The sequence below is a fragment of the Didymella exigua genome, assembly GCF_010094145.1.
Source record: "Didymella exigua CBS 183.55 unplaced genomic scaffold M421scaffold_65, whole genome shotgun sequence".
Lineage (NCBI taxonomy): Eukaryota > Fungi > Ascomycota > Dothideomycetes > Pleosporales > Didymellaceae > Didymella > Didymella exigua.
Genome location: NW_022984839.1, coordinates 55,295 through 65,959, shown reverse-complemented (window position 1 = coordinate 65,959; position 10,665 = coordinate 55,295). Strand labels below are relative to the sequence as shown.

At 50.0% G+C, this 10,665-nt stretch overlaps 5 protein-coding genes and 1 pseudogene across 6 annotated transcripts; 2 read left to right on the top strand and 4 right to left on the bottom strand.

The window, feature by feature from the left end:
• Positions 1 to 1,422: 1,422 nt before the first annotated feature.
• Positions 1,423 to 1,596, bottom strand: M421DRAFT_77698 (uncharacterized protein; the record flags this gene model as incomplete). Its single annotated transcript, XM_033597349.1, has 1 exon — positions 1,423 to 1,596. A coding segment is annotated over one exon (174 nt), but the record flags the coding sequence as incomplete, so codon positions are not given.
• Positions 1,597 to 2,109: 513 nt separating this feature from the next.
• On the bottom strand, positions 2,110 to 2,259 carry M421DRAFT_77648 (uncharacterized protein; the record flags this gene model as incomplete). Its single annotated transcript, XM_033597341.1, has 1 exon — positions 2,110 to 2,259. A coding segment is annotated over one exon (150 nt), but the record flags the coding sequence as incomplete, so codon positions are not given.
• Positions 2,260 to 2,596: 337 nt separating this feature from the next.
• Positions 2,597 to 4,375, bottom strand: M421DRAFT_104953 (FAD-binding domain-containing protein; the record flags this gene model as incomplete). Its single annotated transcript, XM_033587079.1, has 5 exons — positions 2,597 to 3,560; positions 3,615 to 3,647; positions 3,701 to 3,747; positions 3,797 to 4,180; positions 4,229 to 4,375. 5 exons carry the CDS (start codon positions 4,373 to 4,375, stop codon positions 2,597 to 2,599), a joined length of 1,575 nt encoding a protein of 524 aa, XP_033442862.1.
• Positions 4,376 to 7,973: 3,598 nt separating this feature from the next.
• Positions 7,974 to 8,567, bottom strand: M421DRAFT_34709 (uncharacterized protein; the record flags this gene model as incomplete). The annotated part of the gene is made up of 1 exon (XM_033589541.1): positions 7,974 to 8,567. A coding segment is annotated over one exon (594 nt), but the record flags the coding sequence as incomplete, so codon positions are not given.
• A 1,464-nt stretch (positions 8,568 to 10,031) lies between these two features.
• M421DRAFT_353391 lies at positions 10,032 to 10,591 on the top strand (annotated as a pseudogene; the record flags this gene model as incomplete). Its single annotated transcript has 2 exons — positions 10,032 to 10,251; positions 10,303 to 10,591. Coding segments are annotated over 2 exons (307 nt in total), but the record flags the coding sequence as incomplete, so codon positions are not given.
• On the top strand, positions 10,421 to 10,588 carry M421DRAFT_77664 (uncharacterized protein; the record flags this gene model as incomplete). Its single annotated transcript, XM_033597344.1, has 1 exon — positions 10,421 to 10,588. A coding segment is annotated over one exon (168 nt), but the record flags the coding sequence as incomplete, so codon positions are not given.
• Positions 10,592 to 10,665: the final 74 nt, after the last annotated feature.

Below are 10,665 nucleotides of genomic sequence, written 5' to 3'. Positions count from 1 at the left end.
AATTGGAGTGCTTCTAGCTGCGCTTGCCGCAGTAAAGGCGGGCGGCCGAGCCTGACAGAAGGCGGAGGATAGCACTGTCCCCAGTACTCCAAGCTTAATCGCAGCTTTGCTACAGTGCGACGATCGACTTGGCAAGCAGCAGAAACCTCGGAATCTTTCTCCACAGCAGCTATATGCTCTACTACAGCTTGCTGCGTGGTGGCGGGTAAACGTTTGCCGTTGTCGCGCATCATGGGTTGGTTGCCACGCGGAGTCTCTGCCCCAACAACACCAGAAAACAGTCGCGAGAGTCGCGATAGAGCTTTATGAATAAATTTAGCGTGTATATAAGGTTAAGAAAACAGCTGCAATCATCAAAATACACTCAGAATTAGCCTATGGGTGATGCGTTGAAGTTCTAAGAATACCCCTCGCCACTGCACGTGATGTACATGGTATTTCGAAAACCGTTATAATAGCTCCCGCCCCGCACTGTATATAATCGTCCACCACCGTGGTACTCCAATCGACAGTTCACATAGCCATACTCATCACCTTTGGTCTATTTTCCAGAGGCGCTGGCTCTGAACTGCCTGCAGGCACCTCTACTACAACACCACTCCGCGCACGCGCAGCACGCCTTTAACCTTCTCTCTCTCTCTCTAACTTATTGCGAAGTGCTGTAGCAGCTCTCTCCTCTAGTCTATAGTGTTTCTAACCTCTTCTTTTAAGTCTCTCAATCTCATTAACATGGTTATAGTGCTAGGCTTCGCGTACTTTGCGTAGAGAGTAAAGTATAGCTGCACTGCGGTACTCCTGCTGCTGCTGCAGGTTAGGAGTCTCCCTCTTCTTCTTTAAGGGCTTCTGCTGCAAAACTACTGCAGAGAGTCCTTTCTTTTAAGGTTAAGGATCTTTGTTGCGGTATCAAGGGCAAAATGTATAACGAGTGTATTGTGTTGTTCTGTCCTGCTTGTGTCCGGCCTCAAGGAGGTTGGCTGTGGGGTCTGTCTGCATGACGTATCTGTGATGCAGCCAAGGCAAGAGGTGCTCAACAACATGAGGAAGCAGCACCAGACCATCGCCAATAACACGTGATCTGCTTCTCCTCTTAACCGTTACAATCTTATTGCGAGCTGCTAAGTGGCGAAGGGTTCTGCACAACTGCCTTGCCTCTACTGAGGCCTGATCTAGCACTTCTGCAGTAAAGAGACCGTTAATTGAACGCCAATTGTCTGCCTTCATAGGCAGAGGAGTCTCTGTTGTACTGACATCATCGTCATCAAATTGACTGAGGATAACGCTGCTCTTAAGTGGAGAAATACCCGTGTTTCTGAAGGCGCTGAGTATAAGCTCTTTAGTGAAAGTTTGCTGCCATAACTGGTAAAAGAGCATAAATAAGGTGCTCTTATGTACCCTTAGTAGGCCTCAGCTATTGTGAAGGTGCTAGGTGACGACTTTGGAGTAGTTGTGTGCTGACAGAGAGAAGCACATAACGTCAAGCAGCTGTAGCGCGTGGGTACTGTGTGGAGGGAAGACAAGTAGCAGAATCCAATAGCGATGGCAATATTTGATAAAGGCTATTTTTCTATAAGACCCATAGTTCGCCATTAACGATAAGCAATTGCCATTAATTCAGTGCTTTCCGCTTGGTGTAGCTAAACAACTGTTCTAGCCATGCTAATCCCACCTTGTCGATCGTCCAGCCTAAAGGCGTTGCAGTAATAAATACGAAGTGTTTTCCTGGCTTGATGTCCTCTACCCAGTTGCTTTAAATGGTGTTGTTCTTGCCTATATATAAAAGACCTGGAGGCAGAGCTACACTATCAGCACAGACGCTTGCCAATAGTGTTACCCACTCTCTGTCTCTATCCTGCAGTGATTTATTGTTCTTTTTCTTCTCATATGAGCGCTTACTAGAGACCGCTTGCTTCTGCCAATAATGCTGATAGCAAAGCCCTTCTTATCCATATTGTATATATTGGCAGCGTTAACGTTATATTCGGCGATCTTCTTGTGCAGGAGGCTGAAATATTGCTTACAATTATCGCTATTATCAGCGGCGTGACGTACTTTGTCTATAGCAGTGGTCCATTTGTATAGGAGCGTCTTAGAGTGACAGTGGAGGAAGTCTTAGACCCAGGTATCGCTAATGCTCTTGTGAGCTATTTCTGCAGCAAAATTTTGTATCATTTGCCTTGTAGGTGGCAGATGATGCTTAGTAAGCTCTTCTATATAGGTACAAGGCTCACGCTCTTGTTGTGGGTCGAGCTTTCGTCGTTGCTAGTCTGCAGCTGCACAGGGGATGGTAACGCCTGTCATTGCACAACAATGTTAAACGCAACAACCCTGTCTAATTAGCAAGTGTTTAGTAGCAAATCTTTTCGCCTAGTACAGCTACGGGTACCATTTTAAGCACATCAGAAAGTGACATCATTTCGTGAAGTTGTGGTGTTGAGGGTTTCGGGGTGTTTTGGTGATTGCGTGCATTGACCCGACGCGTGCACTGACCCGATGGACACGGTAATACATATCTCATTTCAGTCGCCCATTCGAAATTGTCGTGAGGCTTACTTCTCGGGCGTATGATATACACATACCGTGCTTGAATCGAAGCTATCTATAGGAATGTACCGAGCGGTGCACCGCCATCGAGCTTGAAGTATCCCGGCTGAAGCTCCTGAAAGATGCGAGTAGGATCGTAGAACTCAGCAACCGACTTGAGCCTCTTCTGATTCTCATCTCCATAGCTCGATATAACCGCCTGGTAACCGGATGCGTAGTTCATATATATATAATCGTTATTCAGACCCTTCTTCGACGCCTCTTCCCGCACTCTGGCGATGATGTCGTTATTGAACTTGAAGATGCGGGCATCGTCAGCCGGGCTGGTCCACATAGTGCCTAAGTTCATGATAAACATTGGGCCATCAGCTGTACTAATACCGAGAGCGTTTCCACCGTGCTTTTGCATCTGCTGGAGTTGTGGGATGGTCAGAAGCTGAATTGAGATTGTAGGAAGGAGGTTCTCAGCGCTGACGATGTTCGGAAGAAGCTCGAAGAAGGTGTTGACGAGGTAGCTGAAAAGGGAACGATCAAGCTTGAAAGTGACATCCCAGTAGGTCTCACGTACGCCGTCTGGAATGCCTGTGCTCAGCAGAGTCACGAGCTCGGAAAGAGAGTGCGGGCCGGTGGTGTCCTGGACAAGTGAGATGTTGCTCCAGTCTTTGAACATAGAAGGAAGGGTCTCGGAGGGCTCCGAGTACGTCAAAAATGCTTGTGCCAGCGGCCCGTATCCAGCTTGGTTGGCGAACGAGATTATTTGTGAGCCCTTGTTGTCATTGACAGCTCCTGTCAGGCCAAAGTTGTAAGTCGCATCAAGGGCATTCTCAAAGTCGCTACTAGCGACGAGCTTGCTGCCACCCCACATCTTTCCAATCGGGAATGTGTGCAGCTGGAATTTCGTCACAATACCGAAATTATTTCCACCTCCACGAAGAGCCCAGTATAGGTCCGGAAAAGACTTGCGAGTGACTGTAAGCACCAAGCCTGATGCTGTGACAAGCTCATAGCTCTCCACGTTGCTGCAGTCGGGTCAATCTTGATCTTGTGTATCAAAAGCTTTAGTTCTTGCTTACTCGCATGCCCACCCACGCATATTCGCAAAGAAGCTAGATTGAAGTCAATAACTATGTCCGGCTGATTGGGAGCAAGATGAATTCACCTGATGCCCCCTCCAAGTGTGAGTCCAGACACACCGACATCATTGACCTTGAAGTGCTTAGTACGTGTACTCGAGGTGCGTAGGTACCGGGCTTACTCGTCCTCCGACTACAGCAACGCCATGCTTCTCAAGCTCAGTGTAAAATTGGCCCCAGCGATTGCCCGGCCCAACGTAAACGCTTTTCTTGTCAGCAGTGACCTTGATCTCATTGAGCTTCTCCAAAGCAATAGTGATGCCGCCCTCGATGCTTGAGGAACCCTCGAAAGCGGCGTGTCCGCCACCCTTCACGGCAAACGGACACCTGGTGAGGCGCGAGATCAGAATGGCAATGGAAACCTGCTTGGAGCTCAACGGCTTAAAGATACAGATAGGGTTGACTTCTGCCTGCTGTGTTGACCAATACGCGTCGGTAAACGCAGTATAATTGGTAGAATCTTCGAGTAAGACTTCGAAGCCAGGTAAAATGTTCAGAGAACGACACTAGAAGGCGTCAGCAGAAATCAAGACTTTAGGGTAAGCTGAGCTTACAGCGGTCGAGCAAGCCAGATTCGACGATCGTTCAACTAGGCCAGCGAGCTCAGGTAAGGCAGAAACATTGACGCCTTGCCTCAAGAGTGCTTCTGGAACATTGAAGTCGGGCGTCTCGAACGAGTCTTGAGCTCCGCAGCTCGCCATGAAAGCAGCAGTCGCTGTCCAAGAAAGAAGCTTCATGTTGTTTCGGCGAGATACTTGACGTGGTGAAAGTTTGACGAAGGATTCAAAGGGTGTGGTCGAACCTCAACGCAGGCTTCGATGAAGCTTGAGTTGACTCCAGGGAAGGCCCGTTTGCGTGCTTACGACTCTTGTTCAAGACGGTCGGTCGTAATAGCGAACCAACATCAATAAGGCGATCGATGAGACGTGCTGGAACAGGACTGTGTCCGAGTTGCTGCAGCATGACTAGTAACGGAGGGGAATTGTCTAGCGCGCAACCGGCAGTTCTCTACCAAGGACCACGGACAATGACCGGTTGGTTGCAGTGCTCTGCGATGGTGCGGGGTTGCGCGCAATTATGCGGCTGAACATACAGTTTGCATGATTGGTAAAACGGCTAAAAAGGTCCCGCTTCCCAGAGATCGCTGGAGATGTTCATCTAAAAAGAGCAGATGTGGGTCTGATACTCGGTCCCTGCATGTGCTATCACGAACGAGGTGCGCCTTTGCGCACCATGTTTGTTGATGCCAGACAACAAAGGACGCCAGTAGGACCCGGGGACCATTGCATAAGCTTCCCAGCTAGCTATAGAAATGGTCATCCACACCGTTCACATAATCTCTTGTGCCTTCGTATCATCATCATCGGCGAATCATCCATGAACCTTCGACTTGTTACGCTTGCGCCTGGTGATTGACGGCAGCTGTCCTTGCAACCACTGCCTGGCTATTATCCTCAGATTGCACAAACGAAGAGACAAGCACTTTCTGCAAGATGTCAACAGGAGATACTTGCTGCCGGCGGCGTCTGCCAAACGGCCTCAAACTGCGGATTACATCTCGCTTCACACTGTGGAACTATCCGCTTCTTTGCTAATATCAGGGTTATCTCATGAATCAGACGCTCCGGAGATAATTCACAACGCTAGCTACTTTAAGGTGTCGCTTAGCAGACCTTTAGCCTCCTGCTCTGCTATTGGCCAGGTCTTATTTCTGAGCGCCTAATTCATGGGACAGCATACGGCACGAGCCGTGTGTCTCGTTGCAGACTTTCCAGCGACCTCGGCAATCTGGCTGCGGAAGCGTGAAGGATGTCGCAGCAGAGATGGATCAGGGTAGGCAGCAGATCACTCTGGATGTGCAGCGGATCACACCGGCTGCTCTAGGGGCTCTAGATTAAAATGTAGAAAGCTAGTCTAATTTTAGGCAGATTAGCTACACGAAGATAAGCCGGCTGTGTTTAAGAACAGCTTGGCAGAGGAATTTGATCGCTTCTTAAGTTACTTGATACATTCTGCCAATGAAGATCAACCAGCTTCAATTGAAGACGATGCAACAACGCGGCGGTTTGAGCGCCCAACTCACCCACGTCTGCAGGTGGTTATTCGGTCTGATAAAGGGATGCCTTCAATCCAGGTAGCCGAGGATTCGGTTTGAATAATGCTCAATTGTGACCTAGATACCGATTCACAGAAGACGTTGGGTGGCTTGTCGCTCCATCTGAGATCGCTAGACCCAACAGCGAAGCCATGGTCTCCTTACAAACCAACACACACCTGAAGAACATTCCTCGGGCACAGGTCGGGCAGCCCTCTGGCTTCCAGAGATGATGGGTTCGCACCATGACATTCGTACTAGAGTGGTTGACGATGATGGTGCTAACAATGCTCGTACCAGATACTTAACTTGTCAGTATCGTCACAGGCGACAGAAGTCTGTAGTTCTACAGTATGCAGCTCTTCTTCAAATCTTTACACATCTGAAGCATATTCCAGCATGGCATCAGAAAACGCCGGTGCCGGTGCCGGCGCCGTTGTTGGGCACTCCCTGATCGCGAAGAGATTTGCAAAAGCCGAGGTCACGCACATCCAGCACGCTATGGTTACGTTCATCGCTGTAATCGTTCTCTCACGCCTGATCTTTCCAAGCAACTCGACGAAAGAAGCTGGAGCTATAGGGCTACCTCCTGTATTTTGCCTACATTTGTTACCTGGGGTTATGCAGACAGCTCATTGCAGTCATTTCGATCCTCTTCAAGTCGACGGATATATTGACGGGCAAGATTCCCATGCCGGCAACCCCTGCAGCGACATTGCAGCACAGACGGCGAGGCTAGTGTGGGGTGGGCAGTTCTTGTGCTACATGTGGTCGGTCGATTTCTCCCTACTCTGTCTGCACAGAAAGTTGCTGGTCAGCTTGCCATCGATCTGCATTCGAATGTGGTGGACAATGGCCACGTACTATCTAAGTGAAGACTCAGCAACCATCATTCTTGAGATGTGGCTGACGTTCGACTTTCATCACAGGCGTATGTTAGCTGCATCTCCACGTTGTTCGCTGTTTGCAAGAGCTTGCCAGTCTATTTCGCAAGCACAACATGTAATAAGCCCGAAGAGTTTCAAATTCAAGGCATCGGTTCTTATATTGCTTATGCTATCAACATTTCGATAGACGTGATTGGTAAGATACTTCTTGTACTTCAAAGAATTGTTTGCTGACATAATGCTCTTGTAATGTCTTTACCCATCCGCTTGGTTTGGAACCTGCAAATGCCGCGTCGGCAGAAGGCTGCCATCTGCGCTCTTTTCGCTGCCAGTCTGGTGTGTATCTCCTTTGCTACTATGCACATTACATTCAGTGGCATCGCTGAAACGGGTGGAACTGGGGCAGCAGAACCAAAGTGACTGGCCTTCTGGAGCGTCGTGGAGGTTTCCGTAGCAGTCATCATTGGTTGCTGCTCAGCCTTCGCCGCACTCATCAACATCCGCCGCAGAACGGAGCGAGAATCTCCACAAGGATACATTAAACAATCTGGAAGATCGAATAAAAAAGGCAGCATTAGTCTCAAGCTGAACATGATCATCGGCTCGAAGACGAGGAGCGCCAAAGACAATAAGCTGTGTCGTCGTGGTAACAACAGCCAGAATGAGCTCGCACTGTCGCCTATCAGAACCACTGTTACAACTGATCTCCGTCAACACGAGAGTGTCTCAGCGCTGTCTCAGCAAAACTTTGAGCCAAGTTATCGATTCTAGGCCTGGCGCATGATGGCTTGCATAGGTCAGAAGTAGGCTCGCGGCTCATAAATTTTGTTGATGGGCTTATATTTTGCAATCAATTGCAGTAGTGCGTTCAAGAAAGCGCCGTTGCTGTCTCAAAGTCGTCGTTCATGCGCTGACAATCAGGCAGAGATCAAGTGAAAGAGTAAAGATGCTCACGCTTATTATGCCGAACACAAGGAAGAGGCATCAAAGCATAGATTGACAAGGGGTTACAAGCATATCATGGATGAAAGCGCTGTGTTCGTAGCTAAGCAGACAATTTTTTCCCCAATATTTTTCCAACGTCTACCGTACCAACGCTACTCTGCAGTAGATCCCTATCCCTATGATGGTGCGGTACAAACTCAAGTAACGTTGGAATCTGTTCCTCCATTAGTATGACAAGATCTGAAAGGAAGTGGAGCAAAAATTTTCCGGACGACCTAAACTCCTGCTAGAATGAGTCAACATACAACAAGTAGAAGGAAAACGTTGCAGCATACCGTACTCCAATATTCAACACCAAGCTCACGTCGTCCAAGGAAGCCTTCCGCTGCTGTGATACGCCCTGCGACGCCTGCTGTCCAAGAGCACCTCCGCAGCGGCGTTGGCAGTCTGCATCAGGTGCGTAGCCTCCTCGCGCTGTTCTGGAGCAACCTTATCTGGGTGATGTTCACGGGCGTACTTATGGTGTGCTGCCTTGATCTCTTCCGTAGTTACTGTCCAGGTATTGAGGTCGAGCGCCGTGTACAGGGTCAAGTCCTTGGGCGGTGGTAGTGGCCTAGAAGAAGGAGCTCGCTGAGCCCGGCGAGGTCGATATGTACGAACAGGACGATACGGAGATGGGTGTGGCGATGGCGATGGAGTCGGCGACAAACTACGTGGTGTAGAAGGAGGCGTCGTGTAGCGCGGACGAGGGTCGTAGTTCTCGATGTTCTCCCACAGCGTGTCAGAGGGTGCGACCGGCAAGGGGATGTTAGAGTTGCGTGGAGAAGAAGCCGGAGTCATATTCCCAGAATCAGATCTGATCGCAAGGGGAACGCGCTCATTCAACTTGAGCTTCTTTGGGGACGGAAAGAATGGGGCGTTTGCAGCGTCAGCGTCGACAAATATGCCGAACTCTGGCTTGCGACTGCGCTTCTTGCTCGATACCGGAGGTTGTAGAGGCGGGCTTAGCGCTAGTCCAGCGTGCTGTTCGATCTTTGCCTGAGCACGTGTATACGGCTTTGCGGTGAAAGAAGCGAGCCCCTCGCGGTTGGTGCTGCTGCTCCGTGGAAGTGGTGTCTCGCAGGCAAGCCTAAGGCAGAGCTTGTCCTTGCAGTCAGACATGGTTAGTAAATCTCGCACCCATACGCTCCCAGGTAGTAATGACAAGAACGGCGACAAAGGGCGCAGATGTATGCGGACAAGGTGGTGTAGTACTGAAAGACCGACAAAAGCAAAGTTGGGGCAGCCGGCATAACCCAAGAAGATGGCGTGCGTAAGGAGCGACGATGGTAGGTTTCGGAATCAAATTGAAAGAGTGTGTGCGCGGTGGGCTCAGGAAACGAGGTGACGGCGGATATGAAGGAAGTCAATTGCAGCCAAGACCAGACCCTGAGCTTGTGCTGAAGAACCGGACCCGTGCAACTTTACAAAATTACGTTAGAGCTGGCGCAGAAGCAGACAGGTTTGGCAAGTTCCGCTGCGCTGAAACACAAAGCATGTGACAGCAAGGTGGTGGCAGTGAAGGCAAAGCATTTCAGTACCGCGGCATTGACGAGGTCTGCAAGGTTTGAGCGCAAGGTGCTTTCGCGAAGAGTAGCGTGCTGAGCTGGTCTCACTCGTCTTGTGGCTTTCTTGTGACGATTGCTATTCTCGAGCCATGGTTGATGTGCCGCATAGGGATGGTGGGCGACACAGAAACAGCGTGCGGAGCAGAGTGCATATGCAATAAACATAGCTGGAGTCAGGGAGGTATATTAGAACGTCTGTTAATCCTGGCTACCGGTCAAGCCTCTGAACTTTCGCCAGCGATGCATCTCCAGCTTTTACACTCATTTGGCGTGGTCAAACCGAGAGATGTCGTCCCGAGCGAACAATATACGAAGATATTGCCCTCTTGACAGTTAACTGCTACCCTACGGGTCGACCAGTTCGTGTGGAAATCTGGCAATGGAACGTTGTAACTTTGTAGCTATGGCGGTCGATCGGTCAGGTGCTTCTCACCACGTAGATGCATAAAACCATGGGGACAGGGAGCCAAGCTAGTCGAATCACGACCGAAGGAGCCAACATCTGGTCAAAGGACACGGGTACACATGGAGAAATTGACGCTCTTGGTATCCGTAGCAGACCTTCAGAATGAGGCAAGTGAAGATATCCCGCAGGCGAGGTCATGTTCCTTAGAGGCTGACACGAGTGGGGTCACCCCGTTATAGTGCACGAGACAAGATACTTCGTGCTTCAGAGATCGGCACGTCATGGACCTTGTACTTCCGATGAGTGAAAGAGGAGCGAGGTGAAGCTGAGGTCTGAGAGGAAGGCGCGTGCGGTGTCAAAAGTGGGGGCTAGCGTGATTGCGCGTTTGGCAGTCGCGTGTTCGTGTCACGCTCTGGGGAAGAACACAGGCCGAGGTCGGTTAGCTGAACGTACTGTACATACCGCAACTCGAGTAAGCATTAAGGATCTACGCATATTTCCCCCTCCACGAGCTTTGTACGTCTCAATGGTAGCGTCTTTGAGCAAGACGACAGCACCCAGCCTGGGCCCATCGCCCACGCGGTTGCGCCAGGTTGCTTTGGTAATAGAGGACATCAACCAAGCAAGGCAGCTTCTCGTATGAGCAACTCGACATGAATCCCACGAATCTGCTGACGATGGGCTCCAGACACATGTCATTGGAGTGGATGTTATATATGAAGACCCATCCGTGAGTCAATGGGGGCTGAGGAACTTCCTGGGTACGCCCACTTAATAATGAAACCTCGCATTCGCCAACATCACGCTTAATTCCCCTCGGCGGTGAGATGATTAAAGCCGTCTCGCCCTTCAAGGATAGCACTGCGGCAGGGCGTCTGCTCAGCAAGCGCGGCCATGGAGGCTATATGACCTGTTGCGGCAAACGTAGCCGCTGTATATCGATGGAAAACTGCGCTAAGTTGCTTGCTAGCTAGGAGGCGACCATATATACATGCCCTGAGACGTGCTAGTCCAAGGTAGTCAACGGAGGTGACGATCGAGGCCTGTCGGA